Source organism: Hemiscyllium ocellatum, chromosome 25 (assembly GCF_020745735.1).
Source record: "Hemiscyllium ocellatum isolate sHemOce1 chromosome 25, sHemOce1.pat.X.cur, whole genome shotgun sequence".
NCBI lineage: Eukaryota > Metazoa > Chordata > Chondrichthyes > Orectolobiformes > Hemiscylliidae > Hemiscyllium > Hemiscyllium ocellatum.
In genome coordinates, this window is record NC_083425.1 from 14,035,461 (window position 1) to 14,060,495 (window position 25,035).

Sequence of the window (25,035 nt, forward strand, 5' to 3'; positions counted from 1 at the left end):
GAGACCAGCTGGGGATATGGTTCAGATTATTGAACTAATGTTTATTCAGATTTTACTTTACCAAGATTTATTCAATTTCTTCTTATTGTTTGAAATCTTAGTGGGACCAGTAATTTACTGGTTTTAAATGGCTCGCTCTTAGAGAAATAGCTGCCTAGCACAATACATAGCAACAAAATTAAGATGCTTTATTGAGGTGACAAATGTGAATAGCTAATATTTGATTGGATGTCTTAATTTCTCTGAGGAATAACTTAAATACATTTTTGGGCAGATTCTCCCATTTTCTTGCTTGTATAGCCATGTCAGAAATGGGTCTTATGGCACAGATGATAGTGCCCCTACCTCTATGCCAGAAGGTCTGAGTTTGAGTTCCACCTGTGCAGGGGCTGCATGTAACATGTCTAAACAGGTTGGTTGAAATAACTATTCCTAGTCAGGAAACTTGCATGTTTTTTCAACATGCTTAAGTACAGGCTGGAACTTGATAGCCACTGCAATGTTGTTAACATTTAGTTTGATATTAAAATATGCTGTAAGCAATGCAATACAGGACCACACAAACAATTGAAACAATGCCTTAGACTCTGCATAATGCATATGTAAACAATTATTAAAGTCCATTAAAATGCTGAGAATAACTCACCTGTTCATCATTGTTCTTTCAACTGGTAGGACACTATAGGATTCCAAGCCAAGATCCAACTATCTGAGGGGAACTTGAATAATGAACAGAATGAGTCTTTGGAAGGAAATGAATAAAGACGTAAGTGAAATTGTTTAGCTCTTTTTCATCTATCCTCTCCTCTCTAGACCTGATCAACAAACAGTACGTACCTTGTGCTCTAAATGGGCTCTCAGTATGTTTGGAAACCAGAAGATGAGCACTGCAGTGACAGGCATGTTGCAAACAAGATCTCAGTGTGTTTCTATTAATGGAGCTGTTAAGCTGAATTTAAATTTCTTTTAGCTGTCACTTGATTAAGAACCATATCCTGGGGTCTGCACAATTCAACTTTATCACATGATGTGTTTAATTGAGCCTGAATCCTATAGGATATGAGCACAGATCTAGTCCCGGCAACCATAGCAGTATCTTAGTACCCTTGTATCTTTACTGCAAATAAGAAACCATCAGAGTTAATAAGCAAAAGTTAAATTTAAAACTGGACATCTGCGATCCAGTTGGTCTGTGTTGCGTTGAGCAATATTTATTGGATTAAAATAGCATAGCAAAGCAGCAAACCAAATACACTTGGCATTTTACCAAAACTTATATTGTGAAAGTGTTTCAGGGCTGAATAGTCTCTTTCTGCACTATAAGGATTCTATGATTCTAGGTGCACAGAATGCCTATTGTATCCCAATTATATGAGTTTGAGCTGCCGAGAAAGTTGTGACTTGGTTGCATCCATTTGTGTTTCAGGAGGCATAAATTAACAACAAGAATACAGAATACTCACCAGAATGATTTCTTTATCCCTTCCTTTGAAATATATTGAATCATGATAAGTGTTCATGCATCCAAAGCTCTATGCTGGGAAAACCAAAGTTATGGAATCTGCTTTTATGTTCCATGTTTGTTTCATTTCTTTTTATTTATTTTCTAATAGCTGCTTGGCATTACACAATTAGAGTGTTGCTGAAAAAGGATATACTTTGTTGAAATGTTTTGACATCAGGATAATTCACAAAAATTGTTAGCTGTTTCATGCTAACAATGCAGTAACAACACAAGTCGTGCTTGCAACTAATAGGATGCTACTGTTAAGCTAAAAAGATGTTCTGTAAAGCACACAAATGAGTGTTGTGTGATATGAATTTCATTGCCTGTATAATGTAGGTACATCCCAATGATTGGCAGATCGTGCTAAACAACGCATCCCTTTGGATGCTCACAAAAGGCAAGGTATTGACAATATTCAACTAGCTTGTGCTTGCAAAACCTGCAGCACAGTGTCCAACAATAGGTGTGAATGTTTAATTGGACAGAATTTGTCAAATAATCCTGAGTGTACAAATAGTCATGCTAACAAACAAATTAGGATTGTTAGGTCGGCTCATAGTGTGGCACTTTTGTGCTTATATGAAGCTACATGTCTTAATACAAGGGGCCACATTCTTGGCAAACAGAAAGAAAACATACATACAATGTGCTTGTTTCAACACAACAAAATAAAGGACAGCCAATTCTCTGGTTAATTCCTCAGGTAAATATGTTGACCAATCAGAATCAATATGCCTACTTTAAATTTAAACAAAGCTTGACAATTGTCTATCATTCATCATCTTATTAGTGTTTTATCCATGGCATCCCCTCTATCAACCAGGGTCCATTTGCCAACCAATCAGCGTTCTCCTCGCATACAATATAAGTCTTGTTTTTTTTACTTACTTACAGTGTGGAAACAGGCCCTTTGGCCCAACAAGTCCACACCGAACCACCGAAGTGCAACTTACCCAGACCCATTCCCCTACATTTACCCCTTCATCTAACACTACGGACAATTTAGCATGGCCAATTCACCTGCACATTTTTGGACTGTGGGAGGACACCGGAGCACCCAGAGGAAACACACGCAAACACGGGGAGAATGTGCAAACTCCACACAGTCAGTCGCCTGAGGCTGGAATTGAACCCAGGTCTCTGGCGCTGTGAGGCAGCAGTGCTAACCACTGTGCCACTGTGCCACCCTTTTACATTAGTATTTCTTGAGAACTGTCTTCATGAGTGCAGATGAAATCTTTGGCAGAAGAGCCTAATTGTATATTCAAAATTAAAATTATCTTCTATAACTAAGTTACAACTGAACAGGTGATTCATATTGGTGAAAAGAGCTCTGAATATAAATTGATATTTAGCAGTTTATAAGAAACTAAATGTACTTGATTCTTAGGTCTGAGAATCAAAATCAGATTGCTTTGATTAAATTGGGAGTATTTGATGTGGGACTTACATTTTTATTTACTATAGGAACTTAATAAGCAGTATTCTCCAAGCTGCTGGTCACACCGAATGGACAAGGATACTGTAATAGCAGCTCATATCAAAGAAATGACTAAAGGTTAGTACTCCCAAGAATGCCAGATATATATTGCAGTTTGCAAACAGTTGCTCATCTGGTGGCTGTTACCTGCTATTTCCACAAATTGGGTTTTAAGAATGTTGTTAAATTGTTCTCAGGATATAAGGATATTGTTAGAAAAGCTGCATTTATTGTCCAATCCTGCGCCATTTTTCGATGAAAGAGAACTCGGTCATAAGTAATTTCAATGATATGTATTGGGCGGCTTGCCTAAATGAGTAATAATGAGTGATGCATTTGTAATTCTGGTCTCCCTGCTATAGAAAGGATGTTGTGAAACTTGAAAGGGTCCAGAAAAGATTTACAAGAATGTTGCCAGAGTTGGAGGGTTTGTGACATAGGGAGAGGCTGAATAAGCTGATGCTATAAGAATAGGAAGGATTTAGAGGATTATGGACCAAATGCTGACACATGGGACTAGATTAGTTTAGGATATCTGGTCGGCATGGACGAGTTGGACTGAATGGTTTGTTTCCATGCTGTATAGTTCTATGACACAATAAGGAACCACACTAATTTCATTTAAAAAAATAATTTTTGAAGCCTGGCTGTAATGTTGATGCATTTGGTGCACTAATGGAGCTTTGTTTATTTTTAATTGCTTGTGACACATTATAGTAAATAATGGGCCCTCAAAGGTTTGTTATAGAAGTCTGGAATGCAATTTCTTTAAATTTGGGTCCTTTAGTTTTTAAACATGGATTTTTTTTTAGTCTTGCTAAGACCTTCAAACAGAATGACTGTATATAATAGTGTTCCTAAGAGAAGCATATAATGAATTAGGGCCTTAGACGGAGGAGTTAATATTGGTTTCATACCAGATAAAAAAACTGGAAATTGGTTATTTAAGTTGAGTGCAGGGAAACTCAAGTATATGATACTTAAAGAAGATACCAGGAAGGAGCTATCATGGTTCAGTACAAAAACTGAAACCCAAGTGACTTAAACCTACTGAGGTGTTAGATACGAGAATATTGATGTAATGATTATATGAGTGATGGTTTGAATAGTTTTAAGTGATTTGAGAACTGTATCAGGGTGTTCAGGATACTTTACAAAGGCTGTTTATTTTCAATCTACAAAGAAAAGCTTAGGGATTAATGGGATAAAATCTGTATTTAGTGTTTAAACTCTTTGAATTAATATTATAAAAACATAGTTTAGATGATTCTACTTTATCTCCATGTCTTTTGTAATAAATTTCCAATCTATAGTTAAAGCAAAACTTGCAGCATTGTCCTCTAACAGTGTAGCAAGAAACCATTTTGCTAAAAAAGAAGTATAAAAAATTATGATCTATCAAGTCAGGTTCCTGTCTCGGATTTGTCTTGTCTGGTAATACCATCAGCTAGGATAATAACAGAATGAATACTGTACTTATGATATGCAGTAAGAGCTGGCTTTGCCATGTTCAATGAGCAAGTAATAAAAAACAGTACTTGCTTTGCATAGATCTTTCAAGATGCACTCAACACTCTAGAGCTGATATTTTCATTGATGTTTTTCTTGTGCCTGGAGTGAAGGTTTTAAAGAATTGGCATAACACCAGTCAGCAGAAAGGCTGTGAGAGAGAAAAATATTGTCCATTGTCAGCAGGGCAGATAACTGTGCCAATCTACCTTTATTGTAAAATTTCCCTTCATGTGGATTAGTGCACTTGTGTTCTTTATTTATGTAACACCAAACAAACATAAGTATAACTGATTGTCCCAAGTGTTTTTTTTATCCCAGCAGTGTTCTCAATATTTTACCTACTGTAGAAGAAAATAATCGGTTTACGAATTAAACTGAATGACAACTCTCAGCATTACATTTGTTCAACTACAAAGAGAGGAAAGGAATCTGCAGATAAATAAAAAAAAACGATCCAGTCCAGATTACAAAGAAATTTCATTGTTTCTCTCTCAAGTCTAATGTTGATGTTAGTAGTTTCAGCTGAAAATGTGTTGCTGGTTAAAGCACTGGTCAGGCAGCATCCAAGGAATAGGAAACTCGACGTTTCGGGCATAAGCCCTTCATCAGGAATTAGTAGTTTCAGAGCAATGGAACTGGCCATTACTGAACTGTACCAGTGAACTGCTGCTGCTGGGTCAAATTAGCATTGACGAGAACTTCATGCTGTAAATTGCTAATTCAGTATCAAAACCATAAGAACTATCTTTGCAACTTCATTATGAGAAACAAACATTAGAATTAGAATTAGTTTTATTGTCACATGTATGCACATTGAAAAGTTTACAAGTCGCCATATATGGTATGATCTTAGGTACAGTTTCTTAAATACAAATTATTTGGAAAAATTTTTTAAAACTAAAGAATTAGAAAGTCCAACATTAAGTACAAAATCATATGAATAAGTTAGAAAAATAAAGAAAGTAAAAACAAACATTAATACACTCTGATATGTCTGTCTCTCTATTAATTGTTTTTATTGTATTTGCATAAAGGAATTTTGTTCCTGATTCTCTGTATATCAGGTGCAATCTTCAGTAGGAGCTCATTAGTCAATTTTAGCACTCGTACAATATTAAAATGAAACAAGTCTGAATTTGAGCAATAAATTTTTAATGCCTCTTTTAGGTTGCTTGCAGGAGATATATTCAGCTTTTTAAAAAAAAATCTTGATCACACCAGGATAATCCAAGAGGTTTACAGTCATTAATGAGGAATCATCCAGTTTCACTCCCTTGATGAGCAAAATTAATTGATCTCAGCAAGGGAGTAGTTTGGGGTTGATGATAATGTCAGGCTCAGCCATAGTGACAAGCAATATTTCTAAACAAGTAATGAAAGGAAATATGAAGAAAGTAGTTGTGTTGTTGTATAGATTACAGAAAGGCATGTAGCTTGAAGTCAGTTAGATGACATGAAGATCAACATCGTGACATGTGACATTCTGGTATCTCCAGCCCACTTTCAGTAGCAGTCACATTAGCAGTATGTAGTTACTATAGTCACCCATGTATAGAGTTACAGTTATGCTGTGCACCCATAACATTACTAAGCATAACAACCTGATTATATGTAAGTCTCAGATCTTATAACAGTATAAATAGTGTTGTTAATAAACTTTCAAGCACCTAGTCCATAGTATTTACCACATAAGATACATATAGGGAGCACACAGGCTACACCATACTGGTCATGGTGTTAGATCCAAGAAACATCATGGTGGGATTAAATGGCCCTGAAAACTATTGGCAGTAATTTGGTAGTAAAAGTTGTAAAGGTGAAAGCAGCGGTGATTATGAAGAGTCCTAACTGTGGCTCTTCCAAGCTGAAATTGACAACGGACAGTCGAGACCAAAGTGCTACACCCTGCACTGAAGCACAGTAATCTCAGTACACTCGCCTTTTAAAAAAAAGGGAGGCCTCGGTATGTCTGATTTATAAGAAAAGAAGCTTTGTAAGAAATCCAGGTTAGCTCCCATTAAGCAAAGTGATCCTAGGATAAAGTGTCACCAAAATGCTGGAAAAGGACTGTCCTTGGTATTATTAAGGCCTCACCTATGTTCAGGTATCAGTTGATTCTGCAATTTTATTTTTCAGAAATAGTGCAAAAGGAGCAGAAAAGGTGCATATGGTGTCACACCCATATCACTTTTGGGCATGTTTGGCACTGCTCAGTTATTGTTGTGGTTCTGTTCGCCGAGCTGGGAATTTGTGTTACAGACGTTTTGTCCCCTGTCTAGGTGACATCCTCAGTGCTTGGGAGCCTCCTGTGAAGCTTCACAGGCTTAACAGGAGGCTCCCAAGCACTGAGGATGTCACCTAGACAGGGGACGAAATGTCTGCAACACAATTCCCAGCTCGGCGAACAGAACCACAACAACGAGCACCCAAGCTACAAATCTTCTCCCAAACTTTGAACTGCTCGGATATTTTTCAAAAACAGAAACTTTAAAGCAGCAACATTAAGAAAGAGACAAAAATATAGAAATCAATATTGACAAAAGTAAGAAACATATTAAACTGTATTACAGATCCTTTGTTTACTGACACTGTTTAAAACCATAATGCTGTACAGTATAGATGGAAAGAAAACGTCTGAACTTGAATTGGCATTCAATTACATCATCGTAATTTCAGTTACTTAAAGAAAGAAAATCATTATTTCACTGAATACAAAATACTTTAAGTCAAATTCTTATTGCTTTGGGAAATAGAATCACTAAGTCATAGAGCTTTTCAGGATGGAAACAGACCCTTCAGACCAATCTATCCACGCGGACCAAATATCACAAATTAATCTAATTCCATTTGTCAGTGTTTGGCCCATATCCCTCCAAATCCTTCCCATTCATATACCCATCCAAATGCCTTTTTAAATGGCGTAATTGTACCAGCCTCATAAAGGGATAAGAAAAATAAAATCTGCTGACCACAAAGACCCTGACAACATTTTTCAGTTTTTAGAAGATCCGTTTGAAGTTTAACTCAAATTCAGGATTCATAGGCTTGAGGTCTTGTCATACCGACAACATTCTGCTGAAAAAGTTGGCCAATTCATTGGCAGGTGTTGTTGCAAAAGTACAGAATGTTATTTCACTGAAGTTAATTTAAATGAAAGGTTGATGGAATTTGTCATTGCCTCTCTACCCATTAAATTCTTCAGAAAAGTCCTTCTAAGCAAACCCAAAGAAGTATCATTTGAAGTATCATAGTTGGATGGACACGAGTTTGAAGCAACTGTAGCAGGCCTGCAGCTTTTTGATCTACACCCGTCAATAAGGTCTGCAAAATATTCAAATCATGTGGCTTATGCAAATTGTGTTATGCAAGAAGGCATCAGGCTAAACTATGGTAAGAAGCACAAGTACCAGAGAAATCCATCGTGTGACAAGTGCAGCATGCGAAGAAGAACCAACCAAGGAACAGTGTTTCCAAACTTCCATCCATGGCACACTTGCATGTAAATGAAGTCCGAGAAGTGAGTGTAACTATACAGCTTACAGACGCTCATCAGCTAGTACATGTGACAACAAACCATATGGATGCTATCAGAGAAACTGAAGCCTTTACCACCATCAAGTGATACATCACAAAAGGAATGGAAAACACACACTATTGAAACCATTACAATTGTAAATATCGTCTCTTTATGTACCGTGTATATATTATGTACCACATGAGGTTTACTCAGGAAACTGGCAAAGAGTGGAGCAGTCTACAAGTGATAAGCTAACTGTTTACAATGGGGGTTTCACATTCCATACATTTATATCAGCCATCTTAAATATTTATTAGCTCCTGAGGAGGGACATTGTTGAAACAGTTGGACAGCTGTTATCACTTTATCAGTGTGTATGTATTTAAGTAGAATTACAAACCATGAGGGATCAAACATGCTAGTTCCAACACACAACATCCAGTCTATCCATGACCTGTCTAACCATTATGCATGATGTGTTGGACTGCGGTGGACAAAGTTAAAAATCACACTACACCTGGTTATAGTCCAACAGCTTCATTTGGAACCACTAGCTTTCAGAGTGCTGCTCCTTCATCAGGTAGCTGTGGGACAGGATCATTACACATAGAATTTATAGCAAAAGATTAAGTGTCATGCACCTGAAATGGTATACCTGCGTTGAACAAACCTAGATTGCTGTTAAGTCTTTCATCTTTCAGAGTGGGTTGCAGGTTTCAGTTCATTAATATGTAACTCCCATGCCTTCGTTTGAGTCACATTCTGGAGATAACTTAAGGTTTTATTAAAAAAAAACTGACATCTCAGCTCAGACAATGTATTAAAGGTGTGAGGGTAGGGTCGGTCTGTATCCCAATCTTGAGTTAGACTGGTTCTATTTCCAAAATAGGAATTATATTTGCAGATACATTCTATTTTGCTGAATTGTATTTACAGATACATTCTATTTTGCTCAAAAAGCACACAACATGCAGGCCGTCAATGCAGCAGTCAATCCATGCAATATTTTATGAATTCCTACTTTGGAAATAGAACTAGTCTGACAGACTCTAACATCACACATGTAATGCATTGTCTGAGCTGAAATGCCACCTTTTTTCATAAAAGCTTAAGTTATCTAGGGAATGCGACTTGAAAGAAGTTCTGGGATTTACATATTAATGAACTGAAACCTACAACCCATTCTAAGATGAAAGACTTAACAGCAATCTAGATTTGTTCTATATATCATTTCAGCTGCATGACACTGTGATGTTTTGCTGTAAATTCTGTGTCTTATGATCCTGTCCCACAGCTACCTGATGAAGGATCAGTGCTCCAAAACCACTGCTTCCAAATAAAAGTGTTGCACTATCACCTGGCATTGTGTGATTTTTAACTTTAACCTTTATGCAGACAGATTTGATTCTATCTTTAAAAGTGATGCAGTGTCACAGCTGAAGAATATTTACTCAACACCCCTGTCTTGAAGGTGAAAAGGAAAGGATGGATTTCTCTCTTTTTTTACTCTTATCTTTTTACTCATTTGGCATTTCTAATCAGTATAGATTTTTTTAAAGTTTCATTTTCCTCTTGTTTATTAACTAATACATTCCCTCCTTCTCTAACTCAAGAAAGTTTTGTTAAATTGCATACATTGGAATTGGGAAAGAAATCCAAGATGGAAGGGATCTTTTGTTTTCAGTTAATCACCAACAGATGGAGAAGATTGAATGGGTAAAGGGAGTGCTCAGATCATTATCATTGTGGACTTGGTATTGGATACAAAAGAATTATAGCTACATTAGAAATATAAATGCTCGAATGTTTTGATTATTTCCTTTTCAGAATCATTACACATTGAAAAAAACAAGTAGATTATTATACATTAAAACATACACAGAAAATAATTAAATGTTAACAAAGAAAGAGTTAACTGATTGTTGTATATAAGCACCTGAGAGTGAAACAAAAAATGAAGTAACAAAAACATGAAAAACAGGAAAATTAAAAAATGGAATGACATACCAAAATATTTTTATTGGGCACAAGCAATGTATGATCTCACTGGTGACCTGCTCTGAGGAATCTGCCAGCGTTGCTCTGAATGATGGCACTTCTGACAGTGCAGCACTTCCTCACTACAGCACAAAGTGTCAGATTAGAGGATATGATTTATCTTAAAACATTCTGACTCTGAGGTGATAGAGTTTCAGATAGCCAAACGGGAACTCGACATCTGTATACAGATCTCAATAATGCTAATGTTGCCTTTCAAAACACTGTGTCACTACCATGTTTCTAAAGAAGTAACTTGTGTATTCACCCCAAAATAAACACTGTTTTTGGCACCATTCAGGGACTGAACAAGGTCGCAGTGTAGCTCAGACTTGGTTGGATGTTGCATACGGACAAGGAGATGGTGAAACCTTAGATGTTTATCTCCCTCCAAATCCATCACCAGGTTTGTGGAAGAATATAATCCAACATTAATCATTTTAGTTCACTGGAAAGTCAGTTTGGATAAATGCTTTCTTGCAGTAAATATTTATATTGTTGGGGCTAATTGGGCTTTTTTTTGATGTGCTGTAATAGGAATTGCATTTGGGGAAGCAGTTTTATCCCTGACACTTTTCTGGATCCATTTCTTCTGAAGTCATGATTCTTTGCCCAAATCTATTTCCCAGGTGTATCCTAGCCCTTTACCCTGAATGTCTATTATTCATGTATAAATCTTGATGACAAATTACACCAAGTTATTTGACTGCATGGGACTATGGCAAAGAAATCTAATTCAATTGAAATTTAATGTGCAGGTTAGGTACTACAGCAAGTGGATAGATCTGACACTTTAAAAAGAATGTTTGCCACTTTCCATCAATAAACACCATTCTCATCGCACTGAGATAGTGTCCACGATTGTTGTAAAATCAGACTTTGGACCTTCTTGGTCTGTATGGCTCCCAATATAGATTGAATATCATTAACTCTTCTGCTGTTGAGATACGATTCATATGATAGTAAACAAGCACCTAATAAATAGAATACTTGTTGTCAAAGTAGCAAATGGACATCTACCATCTAACCTGGGACTAAGGGATCTGATTTGCATAAAAGCTGAAGGCTTATTTGGCCAGGTAAACTTTGTTAATAAAACGCATTAGCTGGATGTAATTCATTTCCATGCACTTGCATTATTGACATGTGCTTGTGCAATAAAGAAGTATTGCAATTCAACATTCCCAGTGATTTAGAAATTGCTACCATCTTACATTTCAAAAATCGGAAAGCCTTACTAATGACCATGACAAGACGAGTTGACTGTTATGTGATTTATTAATAACTTCACCACAAGTTACAGTCACATTTTATCTACAAAATCAGTTGATTTAATTTCCCAGTGCATTGATTTTGGTTCTGAATAAACTATCTCCTGCTTGTGTGCCACATGATATGGTGAAGCAATTAAATAAGACAACTTGTAAATGGTACCCTTGTGACTTCACACAATGATTTCTTGTCAATAGCACTAAGTCAATTCCAATGAGAGTCTAGCACGGAGAAGTTGTGCAGCCTCATCTGGTGCATGAATATTCACTTGTGAGGCAAAGTCTCTTTCCACAAGTGACCTAAATCCAAAAATATTAATGAGTTATCATGCAGATTATGAGTAAACTCAAATGCAAGAGTTGGCAAAGAGCTAAAGAGGAGAAAGTGAGGACTGCAGATGCTGGAGTATCAGAGCTGAAAATGTGTTGCTGGAAAAGCACAGCAGGTCAGGCAGCATCCAAGGAACAGGAGATTCGACGTGATTCCTGAAGAAGGGCTTATGCCCGAAACGTCGAATCTTCTGTTCCTTGGATGCTGCCTGACCTGCTGCGCTTTTCCAGCAACACATTTTCAGCAAAGAGCTAAAGAGAAAAGTGCATTACATGTAAAATAGAAAATATATTTTAGTGAATATATAGATGAGCTTCTGAGATGGACTGTAATATCACTGTGACCTCAACAGTGGTGTGTTAGTGTTTTGTGAAGAAATCGGATCCTGTACAGCATCCAGCATGCTGCTCTGCAGTCTTACCATCATGTACAGTTTAACAATAACTTTGAAGTAACAGTAACTTAGAAGTCTGATCTGAGCTTGTACCAAGACCCAAAGAATTCAAATTTGAAACTGATCCAACATCATTCACATAATGCAAGGGAAGACCTTGCTTAAAATCTGGATTATTTTATCAGTGAATCAGGTTGCTTGATCTGAAAGTAATTTTTACAATCACTCACTTCCCAAAGTGCTTCTTTGTGTTCCTGTGCAACTTGAAACATCATCCCTTGGCATACTGAATATGAAATTGACACTGTAATTGTCTTATTTTGCTGAATAATAAATCACAGTCTATTGAAAGCTTGGGGACAGGCAATATTTTCCATGTAAATTGTCTCCCCAACAAAGCTTTCAGAAGATTATCGAGAGAGGCAGCATTCAATGCAATCTGGTTGGAAAGCAGTAATCCTGTCTGTAGAAAACCCACTGGGTTAGAGTTTCAGTTAAGCATCTCAAACAGCCAGTTGTTGGTGAACTGATGAACATTGCATCACCTTTAGATCTGAAATCAGTTTCTTGAGCTCAATAGTTAAATAGTTATTCACTGGAAATCCAAATACGACTTGTTTTAGTGACCAGTTGTAAATACCATAGTTAGATGAGCTGTTCACCCTCTCATCTGGAAATGCTGTATGATACTGGGAATTTGGACATCAGAGAAAGAAACAGAGGCCTTAAAATAGACAATGAAACTAAAAAAAGTACTTTTTGAGTTTTTTATAAGATAATTGTGTCAATAAAATAAATATGAACTGCCTGCTACTCTATCTTTGCAAGTGTATATATAATACCATGCTGATTTTGGAAATTGCTTTCTTTAAATCTTTTGTAACACAAATACAGATGAATGTGAATGCAGTGAAGGCAGACTAACACTAATGTTGTTTTGGTAAAATTACAGCACCAGCTCTGCTGATTTATTTTCACGGAGGTTACTGGCAGTTGCTGAGGTGAGTCTTAGCAAACAATGTTGACAAATTATTCCATATAATCAATATTAAAAAAAGTCAAAAATAAAATATGAATAGAAACCAGTAGTAGAGTAATAAGTACATTGTGATCGAAAACAGTTACTGGGGGTCCAATTATGATAATTAACATGATTTGAACATCCTAATTCTACAGTTTGTTACCACGGGACGTATAAAAGAGTGATTCTGCTAAAATATTGATTTATCATTGATTTCAGCAAAGACTTGTCTGGTTTCATGGTGCCTCCATTGACTAAAGCTGGAGTAATTGTTGTTGCTGTTGATTACACCTTGGCCCCAAAAGGTAGGTAGAGCAGAGCCTGTTACCAACAGTAGCAAGACCAGGAAATTCCAGATCATGTTGTGGTTCAAAACTTTTCATCTCTTCGATATTTGTCATGAAATAAATCTTAATACAATAGTATTTAGGCCACTCCATTGTCAGCATGAGTTCATTACAAAAAGAGTAATTGGTGTCATCAAATCATTGTTTGTTAGGTGTATTTTCTTTGTTGCTATTCTCATTTCTTATTATATGTTATTTCCATCAAACTTTTCTGTAATCGCTGACAAAATAAAAATTTCCTAATAAATACTGTTCAATGTGCTGTAACTTTCTTCATCTGTTACGGAAGTGAAGGCCAACAAGGAGGCCTCTGGGTAAAAATCAGTTCAAGAAGCTGGCTTAGGACCATTTTTGTTTTGGATAATAAAATGATCTAACACCAGCTTCAAATTTGCTGTTACTGTTAGAAACTGTAATTTAAAATTAAATTCTAAGACATTTTTTCATTGGATTCTCAGGTAATATGGACCTAATTGTATCTCAAGTCCGACGTAGTGTAGCTTTTACTGTGCAACAGTATTCTTCTTTGAGGTAAGATCTCACATCACATGTATGAATTTCAAGGCTGGAAAACAGAAAAGGTTCTTCCATGGAGTAACTGTTGCAAGATAGCAAAGTGCCTCAAAATTATTCCAGTAATTTGTTGCAGTGACATTTACAAGCCTCCCGCCGCCCCGAGACCTGCAATCCACAGAATTGAGGGCAGCAGCCTGTGCTTGCATACCAACAAACTGATCTTGCATGAGCAAGAAACCGATCTTGCATGACAATTCAGCATTCTGAATGGCTGTTCTTGTGCTGCAATGAAAATTGTGACATCAACATTAAAGATATTACATCATAGTTGGATTCACTAGCAGGCAAATGGAGTTGACAATTGCTTGAAAGAAAGCATGTTGACATGATAGAAAGTTTGGAATCAAAGTTTTGCACAAAAATATGTACCGAGTTGGTTTTGGATATCTTTATGTTACTAAAGATTGGAAACTGGCTTTTTGGCAGGCTTCTGAATTCAGCAGGCCTTTTGTTCAGCATACGCATCAGTGTGTTCTTCTGTCACCTGGCTGAACATTAGTTGATTTTGCAGTTGAACTCATTCACAGCCTCACCCTCCGAGCTGCCATTTGCATTACCCTTGCCATCTGCCCTTGGTGACAGGTAACTTGGATATCTGAAAAGTGAAAAATTCAGACTAATGTCAAGAGGGGAAGAGTGGAAAGCAAGAGATGGAACATTTTGGTTGCCCTGCTATAGGAAGGATGTTATTAAATGAGAAAGGATGCAAAAAAGATTGTGCAAGGATGTTACCAAAGTGGGAAGGTTTGAGTTACAAGGAGAGGCTGAGACTCTTTTCCCTGGAGTGTAGGAGGCTGAGTGATGACTTTATAGAAGTTTATAAAATCATGAGGAGGACAGATAAGGTAAATAGCCAAAGTCTTTTCTTTAAGTTAAAAGAGTTCAAAATTAATGGGAAAAAGTTTAAGGTGAGAGGGGAATGTTTTAAAATGGACCTGAGGAGCAACATTTCACTTGGAGGATGGTGCATATATGGAATGAACTGCCAGAGGAAGTGGTGAAAGTAGGTACAGTCACAACATTTAAAAGACATTTGGACAGGTACATAGTTAGGAAAGGTTCAGAAGGAAATGGGCTAAATGCAGGCGAATGGGACTAGTTATGTTTAGGAAACCGAGTTGGCATGGATGAGTTGGGCCAAAAGGTCTGTTTCTGTGCTGTATGACTCTATGATTCTATGTGAGGCTAGGAAATCAGAAGAGGTTATGGAATTAGGAGGAAGTGAGAGGTGAGGGGGACTATTTATGAGGATATTGTCAGCTTCATTGGTTTCAACCCTGTCTCTGGTCATGACCTTGACAATGGCCATTCCAATAATGACTAGCATTGTCTTCTCCATGGGCATAAGGATATGCAGTCACAGCCTTCCTCCTCTGGTTAGCTTCAGCTTGTTCCAGTTCGTGTTCCACCTGATCCTCCAAGAGAGAGGGAAGTCTAGAACAATACAGCACAGAACAGGCCCTTCAGCCCACAATGTTGTGCCGAACATTTGTCCTAGCTTAAGCACCTATCCATGTACCTATCCAATTGCCACTTAAAGGTCACCAATGATTCTGACTTTGCCACTGCAGTGCATTCCATCTCCCACCACTCTCTGGGTAAAACACCTATTCCTGACATCCCCTCTATACCTTCCACCGTTCACCTTAAATTTATGTCTCCTTGTAACACTCTATTGTACCCGGGGAAAAAGTCTCTGACTGTCTACTCTATCTAATCCCCTGATCATCTTATAAACCTCTATCAAGTCACTCCTCATCCTTCGCCGTTCCAATGAGAAAACGCCTAGCACTCTCAGCCTATCCTCGTCCGACTTATTCTCCATTCCAGGCAGCATCCTGGTAAATTTCCTCTGAACCTCTCCAAAGCTTCCACATCTTTCCTAAAGTGAGGCGACCAGAACTGTACACACTACTCCAAATATGGCCTTACCAAGGTCCTGTACAGCTGCAACATCACCTCACAACTCTTGAATTCAATCCCTCTGCTCATGAAACGCTAATACACCATAGGCCTTCTTACAAGCTCTATCCCCCTGAGTGGCAACTTTCAAAGATCTATGAACATAGACCCCAAGATCCCTTTGCTCCTCCACCTTACTAAGAACCCTACCGTTAACTCTGTATTCCACATTCTTATTTGTCCTTCCAAAATGGACAACCTCACACTTGACAGGGTTGAACTCCATCTGCCACTCCTCAGCCCAGCTCTGCATCATATCTAAGTCCCTTTGCAGCCGACAATAGCCCTCCTCACTATCCACAACTCCACAAATCTTCGTATTGTCTGCAAATTTACTGACCCACTCTTCGACTCTCTCTTCCAAGTCATTAATAAAAATTACAAACAGCAGAGGACCCAGAACTGATCCCTGCGGAACTCCACTTGTAACTGGGCTCCAGGCTGAATATTTACCATCTACCACCACTCTGACTTCGACCGGTTAGCCAGTTCTCTATCCAACTGGCCAAATTTCCCACTATCCCATGCCTCCTGACTTTCTGCATAAGCCTACCATGGGGAACCTTATCAAATGCCTTACTAAAATCCATGTACACTGCATCCACTGCTTCCAGTCTACTGAGCAATCTGTTTGGATGATGTGGCTGACCTTAAAAATGTGAGGGTGAAGTAAGCTTATGAATATTAGTGATAGGGATTGTTGGTATGTTGAACAATTTCTGCAGTTTTTTTAAACTCTTTCATGGGAAGTAGGCACTAGTGGCTAGGCCAGCATTTATTGCGTTTCCCTAATTTCCCAGAGGCCAGTTAAGAGTTGTTGAAGATTTAGAATCACATGTAGGCCAGATGGCAGTTTCCTAGGTTTTTCCCAACAATCAACAACGGCTTTATGGTTGTCATCAGACTCTTAATTCCAGACCTTTGCTGAATTCAAATCCATGAGAGGACCTGGGTCCCCAGACATTACCTGGATCTCTGAAATAACAGTCCAGCAGTAATACCCATAGGCCATCACCTCCCCAGTTGAAAGGATTGGCTTTTAAAGTGACTTAAATGCGGTCAAAGAATTTAGAACTTCATTCAGGTCATCTTGACCTGACCCAGACTTCATGCTTGACATTTCCCCATGCACTTTGACTATGTTTCTGGAGGACCTCCTGCCGCTCTCTGAGAATATGCAACATCGCTCCTTCTTTCCACTGGACCTCCAGACATCATCCAAAAAAGACTGCCCTCACAATATCCAGTGTTGCATTCTTCCTTCTTCCCAGGACAATGTGACTTACTGCATGACTTTGAGTGTCTGCCCTAGCCATAGATTACTACTCCTTTGAAAGATGCAAGCTATCTTTAAGTCGTGCAAATTGATTGGAAGCAATGCAGGCTATCTGTAAGACACTGCAGGCTACATGTAAGACAACGTTCACTAGCTTTACTCAATGCAAAATAAATGGAAGCAGTGCAGGCTGACCGTAAGTAGCACACACATATTATTAAGGAACTATGATTTAAAGTCCTTTGAATGTAGAAACGTTGAAAATGATGAATTAATTTTGTCATTTCGTAATCATTCTCTCTTTGACCTGTTGGTTAAGAAAATGTCAGCTCCTTCATTAGGGAATTTTCCATCGTGAACCATGCAGTAATGGATTCCTGAGGGCAGGAGCAGCTGGAGGTAAAGCTGAAGTCAAATTAGTCAATTCCAGAGATTTATGTTCTATTAAGATTTTATAGCAAGAGGGAGCAAATCTCATGCTCCACTACTCACCAATGTACAGTAGCTGTTTAAATAATTCCCCGTAAAAAAAAGGATACCCTCCAGTAGAATTCATTGTTGATGTCAGAATTCATCGGGACAAAAGATGCTTGCACAACTTTCAATTTTTAACAGGGGCTGTTGTTATTCCACCAAAGAAAAAGAATGCACTTTAAATGGTCTTCTGAATAAAGTTTTGTCAGAAATACACAAAGAGGGGGGAGATACAGAGCTGATTTCTGTTCAGACACAACTCACCAAAGATTTATACACTTTTTTTGAGCGTTTTGCAGTGGCGTTTACCTTTGTGGACATTCTGCTGGTGCTCATCTGGGAGCCATGGTACTTTGTACTGATTGGAAAGAGTATGGTATCTCTCCTGATATTAAAGGTAAGAACAGGATGTATTGAGTTACTTCAAATTAGTGCACTTAGTTTTGCTTTCAATCATTTCAATTACAGTAACCAAAGGCATTCCTGGGGTAGTATATTTTGTTATTATTTGGGAACATAAAGCTGCACTGATGTTCCTCCTCACATCCCTGAGTAAAACTCATATGGGACGAACAGTTGTATGCACCAAACTGAGGCATGTTCATGTTGGGAATGGAATACATTTCTATTTTAGGTATCTAGTGTGAGCATTAAGCACTCTCAGGTCAAGTTAATAGCCAGATGTGCTGTAAACCTTCCTTTATTCTATCACAATATTGAGTAGAGTTTTTTAGAATTAGAATTAGAATTCCTACAGTATGGAAACAGGCCCTTCGGCCCAACAAGTCCACACCGACCCTCCGAAAAGTAACCCACCCAGACCCATTCCCCTACTCTATATTTACTCCTGACTAATGTATCTAGTCTACACACCCCTGAATACTATGAGCAAGTTAGCATGGCCAATTCACCTGACCCACACATTTTTGGATTATGGGAGGAAACCGGAGCACCCAAAGGAAACCCATGCAGACATGGGGAGAATGTGCAAACTCCATACAGATGGTCGTCCGAGGCTGGAATCAAATCTGGGTCTCCCTGGAGCTGTGAGGCAGCAGTGCTAACCACTGAGCCACCATGCTGAGTAATACAGGAAGTCTGCAGGTTACGAACAAGTTCTGTTTTTCAGTCTGTTCATAAGTCGAATTTGTATATAGGTCAGAAAGTTACATAAAGTTCACATCCGGCATCAATTAGTCAAATGTTTGTCTTAGTATATAGTATGTATTTTGCCTAAAACATTTTAAATATAATAATACAGTAATAATAATAAATATTACTACAGTACAGTATTTATAATTGAGAGAGTGAGTGTGTGTGTTTGTGTGTGTGTATATATAGGTATAAAAACATTAAAAACATGCAGTGATTTTAGCATTATACAAAGTAGTCCACCCATTTGTTAGTACAAACCATTATACGCAACTTGATTTTTTAAACTAATAGGCTTTTTGGAGGTTGGTTCGTAAATACCAGCATTCAAAAGTCAGGCATTCATAACTCAGAGAAAGCCCTAAAATAACAAAATTTAGCATAACACATTTCAAGATGGATCCATGATGAATACTTGAAACAGTTTTGACATTGCAGATTGATATTTCAAATTTTTATTCATCATGAGCAGAGGCTGAACAGGAGGTTGACATGTGAAAACCTTCACGAAACAATGAGAAACGTTTATGTGTGATTACATGAGTAATTAGATGTGCAGTAATATGTGAACTTTTGTAGGTATCAACTTGAGCTGAAAATGTGTTGCTGGAAAAGCGCAGCAGGTCAGGTATCAACTTGTTCAGACACATTAAAACACAAGTCCAGGATAGGTGGGATTTAAACATCAACCTTCTAATCCAGGTTTATGTTGCAACATAATGGTACCATTGCACCACAAGAAACCATGTGAGTGTTAGCATTACAGACACACTTAACATGTAGCATACACTTTGTCAAGTTTTTATTATTTAGGTGTTTAACTAAGATATTTGAATGGTTGAAAGATGTGAATGTTTCAAAAAATATTGTCTAAGTTTTAATGTGGATTATTTACAACATCATTCTAATTTTACAAGGCCATTGACTGATTGCACCTTACAGAACCATGTTTTATTTCTCCACAGGTGCTTTACTTGTCAGTGGGATTTATGATCTCTGTCCAATTGTTCATACCATTGTCAATGATCCTCTTAAGATGACCGAGTAAGTTCACTGAGCATTCATCACTGGTCACCATGATTGTATTTATAAATTACTACATTTTTGCAATCAGAAGCAAAGTTGCAAAGTTCAATGACCTCAGTATTTGTGATAATCCCTCACTATTTTGTGTGGAATGTATGTTCACACTTAATAGTGTGAAAACTGGTAATTCTTCATGCCAACTCATTCAGTATTTACTGTTCATTGTTTTGGGGTTCTATCTTAATTTTAGTTTTTAATAAGTTGCAAAATGAAGTGAGTGTTCGAGAACATGGGGTTTGCATTTGAAACAAGCAATCATTTATTTATATTATATCTATTTATTCTTATATTGTAAGTGATTGCATTTTCACTTAAGTTTAGATGTGAAATAGAAACTTTAGAAGTCTTGTATTAGCAACTTACTTGCATGGCTAAAAATTAACTTTCATTTTGCAATTTTTATGATTATCAGCTTTTAGTTTCTAATGATTGGTTGTTAAATCAAGCCAACATGTTTGAATCAATTCCTTGTGATTGTAATTGTGACAAACGTGTTTTCCCTTTACTGGCAGACTTTAGTTGTGATGATGGCAGTATAGTTTTTTTTGTCAGATCAGTCTGAAATGAATACTTCATTCTGACTTAATAGGGCTGATGCTCTCCGAAATAGTCCGATGCAATTTTTGAATGTCACGAAGCAGCTGAATGGTAACTGTGAGATCATAATCGCCGTGGCACAGCATGACTCAGATGAATTTAGGAAACAATCTCAAGAATATTACCAGGTACATTTTCATTTTATGTACTTCATCTGTTTCACTCTATCAAACCTATTTTCCTATCTCCTGGGAAATGTTATTCAAGCAAATTTTGAATAATTCAGCCTAGCATAACTAGAGGCTTCTGGATATGGTGAACTAACCTAAATCAGCGCTTCTCAAACTGTGGGTCGTGACCACCAGTGGAGTCACCAGTCAAAATGTTGGTGCCTTGAGCTCAATAGCTGCAATGGCTACGTGTCCCCGATAAATCCTTTCATTTTTTCAAACAGTGAGTGCAGCCTAAGTGGCCAATACTTGAGGCTAAATTGTTGTTTTGCAAAACTCTGCAGAAAAAGTAAGTTTTTTTAATGCAAGGAGTCTGTGGATTAAATAACTTTCCAACCCGGGACTTGCCTGCATCGTCCCTCCAACCCTTCATCGCCAACAGTCACAAGTCTTGCATTCCCGGAATTGCCACATTCACCCTGGTATTTTCATTGGTCCCCAGCACAGGTACCACCACCATTAGGGATTTGGAATCATAGCAATTTTAAGTACAGTTGAACTTAACATGTTTATATGAATGGATTGCTTGAGTGGATAGATTGTTTCCCCTTTTGGAAGAGTCTGGGATCAGTGAGCATACTCTCTGAGTAAAGGGTCAACCATTTAAAGCAGATTTTCAATCCGTAAGGAATCAAGAACTAAAAGGATAAGGCAGAAATATGGAGTTGGATTATTAGATCAACCTTGAACTCACTGATTGGTGGAGCAGACTCAATGGACTGAATGGTCTCCTTCTGTTCCTTTGTTTATGGTCTTAAGGTACCTCCTCGACCTCTGACAAAGTTCTGAGGCTTTAGAGGATTTATCAACAAGGTGCCTCTGATACAGTCCACTGTCAGAGATATTGATATCTCAGTGAGAACGTCAAGCTTAGATAGATTGGGAACACCAGCTTCTGAGCACCTCATTGTGACAGTTCTGTAACTGGTTTGAGAAAGAAACACCCCAGGCTGCAAGAGACCAGGCACGTTCTCAACCTAGACAGGAGAGGACTCCATGGTGTCAACAATCAGGGACTTTGTCAGAATGCACAAAGAAACATTGATACAGCAGACAGGTTTATCTATGGGAGTTAATACCCTCATAGCCCAGAATCTACAGGAGTAGAAACCTAACTGTCTCAAGCAAGTGATTGTCTGGCCATATCCATGAACAGGTTGGTAACTGCCTTGGACAGCCAAGTGTAGCATTCTCAAGGTCTGCTGGATGTATGCACAGACTCCTGTATTCTATCATACCAGTCACTGGTCCTCATGGTGACAGGGCAACAGAGAACCTGGTGTTCACTCTTACATGGGAACAAATGGTTCCAGGAGGCATCCAATTGGAGGAAGAACCTCAGAACATCCTCTCAGGATACACTAGAGGCTGCTTGGCCTTTTACTTCCATCCTTCCTGCTCCCTTCCAACCCTTGGAAGTTTAAAATGAGTAGAGTCCACTTGCAACTGATAAGGAGACTGTCAGTATGTTAGGGCTGTTCAGACACAAATGCCTTAGGGTCACATGACAAAATCTCCAAGTTCACTTTTGAGTAGCCTCCCTCTACCGCAGCTCGAGAACCTGTGACTACACTGAGATAACCTGTAAGGGAAAGATAAAAGATAACTTTTGAGTACTCATTGATCAAATGGGTGACATTGTTCTGTGTATGAATGATCATGTTTTCATTAATGTTAATGGTTTTGCAATACTTCTGTTTGAATCTCGGTCTAGTCCCATTTGTAATGGTGCTGCCATGATGTTTAATATTAGAGTCAATACAGGATAAACCATGGATAGACTTCTGTGTTGATAGACTGCTCCAGCATGGGAAACCAAATTTACAAAGCCTACCAGGGAACAGATTCTGTTGGTCTCTTGGTTAAACATTGCTATACTTTCCTTGGCCTATGTTCAGATATATTGATGCTGAATTAAATGTCAGTAATGTCTGGGCAGGCCCTTGTACACAGGGAGACAAACGTATCAGGATTGCCAAAAATTAGGAAGCCTACGGTTTGTATTCTGTATAGTGCTTGGGTCTGTGCATTATGTTGTTGACCTCAAACTGCCTCACATCAGTGGATCTTGCAGTTCCCTCCCTCACAGAGAAAAAAAACTTACCCTGCATACTCCAGAGTGTGATTGTAACCATTTATTTTCCATTGTGCAGTTTCAATTCCTGTACAATGGAAGGCAACAGTGAGCACACTTCTGGTAGTGGTTTCCAGCCTCCGCTGCTACGTCTCAGTGAGGCCCCAGATCACCTTCCTGATTGGCCTGACCAAAAACCCCATAGGCTTTACACCTCCTCAGGTGTGCTCCCAACTTGTTTATATGAGCCTAACCCATATTGAAAAGAATTCAAAATCAGGGTGCAGCACTCAAGCCTGAAATAATTAGACCTTTTGCATTTGAAATATTACTGATTAAAGCTCCACTCAAGGTTCTGATATATGTCTTTCAGGTGTTGTTTCCTCTGTCAAGTTAATACTATTTCATTAAGATACAAGTAATTTCAGGAACTGCTCAGTACAGTATTTTACACCTCCATTATCTACAATCTTGTCTAAGCATTATTCATACAGAATGAAATATGATTCTGAAAATATTCTGCTACAGACCCAAGTGCCTACACCTCAGTCCACCTTCATTCATTGAGTTCTCTTATGGTATTATATATTTTTTCCTTATTGTTTGACAGAGCAATTTATCTGCCAAAATGTAGAAAATTGCATCATTTAAAGTAGTGCAGAGCTACAGCATGCCTCTCTAGAGTTTAAAATTACATTGACACTACTATTCTGGAAATTTAGCAAACAAGTATTGGAAAAGCTTTCACCTTTACAGAATATTTTACATTTAAAAACATTTTAACCATTTCAAACAAACAAAATGGATTCTTGTTAGGGGGAATGGTGGTGAGGAGTTGGAATCTTGTAAGTAAATGACCAACTATGCAGTTAAAAGGCTAGAAGGTGTAAATAATTTGTGAGTAACATTGCGTTAATAGAGGTGATAATGAATTTGCTCATACTTGGGGTGTAGCTGGAACATCTAACATCAGCACTCAAAATAATTCATCAATTTTATACTTGAGAAATTTTTTAGTTCTCTACTCCACATCCAATCTAGAAGGCAAACAGCTGACTATTAGCAAGGCCTCTTACGATGAGAATGGTCTGATCTTTAACCTTCCCTGATCTATCTTCTAATCTGTTGTTCCTGTCCACCATTGACAAGACTAGAAATTTACCAGGCTGAAGTTTCCAAGTCTTTGATCAATGTATGCAAATGAGACTATCCATGTTCAGAAAATAAGAACCTGATTTTCCATATAGGGTTTGATGGCTAGATGAGAATATTGCAAATGAGTACTGAGGAGCTCATTTGCTTATGTTAAGATCTTACTTATAATTTTTAAAAATTATTCATTCACAGGATGTGTGTGTCAGCATTCATTGCCCCATCCCTAATTGCTGAGAGGGCAGTTGAGAGTCAACCACATTACTATCGGTGTAGAGTCACAAGCAGGAGAAAGTGAAGATTGCAGATGCTGGAGAGTCAAAGTTGACAAGTCTGGTGCTGGAAAAGCAAAGCAGGCCAGGCAGCATCCAAGGCGCAGGAGAGTCAACATCTTGGACATAAGTCTTTAATCAGGAATGTGGAGGGGGAAGAGGGCTGAGAGATAAATAGGGAGAGTGGGGTTTGGGCTGTGGAAAAAGTAGCTGGGAAGGTGATTGGTGGATCCAGGTGGCAAGAAATTGTGATAAGTTGGTGGGGAGGGGGTGGAAAGGAAGATGGACAGATAGGACAGGTCAAGAGGGCAGTGTCGAATTGGAGGGTTGGATCTTGGATGAGGTGGGGGGAGGGGAGACTTGGAAACTAGTGAAGTCGATGCTGATGCTGTGTGTTTGAAGGGTCCCAAGGCAGAAGATGAAGTGTTTTTCCTCCAGTCGTGGGGTGAGTTTGATTTAGCAGTGGAAGAGGCCCAGAACTTGCATGTCCTTGGGGGATATGCTCTTGAATCGTACCCCTCCAACTGCAACAAGTATAGAATCTCCCCCAACCCCAGTTCTCACCTTCCACCTCATTAATCACTGGATACAGCGCATTATCCTTCACCATTTCCACCACCTACAATTGGACCCCACAAATACAGATAGATTTCCTACCTCGCCCCTACCTGTGTTCTGCAGAGACCATTCTCTCCACAATTCCCTCATTAGGTCCATGCTCCCCACCAACCCACCCTGCACACCCGGCACCTTCCTGTCCCATTGAACAAGGTGCACACACACCTCGCCCTCACTTCCATCCAAGGCCCCAGTGGATCTTTTCACCT

At 38.4% G+C, this 25,035-nt stretch overlaps 1 protein-coding gene across 1 annotated transcript in view; it reads left to right on the forward strand.

The window, feature by feature from the left end:
- Nucleotides 1–736: 736 nt before the first annotated feature.
- Nucleotides 737–25,035, forward strand: part of afmid (arylformamidase) — a 30,432-nt gene continuing 6,133 nt past the window's right edge. Inside the window, exons 1-9 of the mRNA XM_060844475.1 lie at nt 737–766; nt 2,975–3,065; nt 10,355–10,459; nt 13,002–13,050; nt 13,290–13,375; nt 13,876–13,948; nt 18,005–18,102; nt 19,823–19,901; nt 20,533–20,668. Of these exons, the coding sequence (XP_060700458.1) occupies nt 737–766; nt 2,975–3,065; nt 10,355–10,459; nt 13,002–13,050; nt 13,290–13,375; nt 13,876–13,948; nt 18,005–18,102; nt 19,823–19,901; nt 20,533–20,668 (747 nt within the window). The remainder of the gene's footprint in view (nt 767–2,974; nt 3,066–10,354; nt 10,460–13,001; nt 13,051–13,289; nt 13,376–13,875; nt 13,949–18,004; nt 18,103–19,822; nt 19,902–20,532; nt 20,669–25,035) is intronic.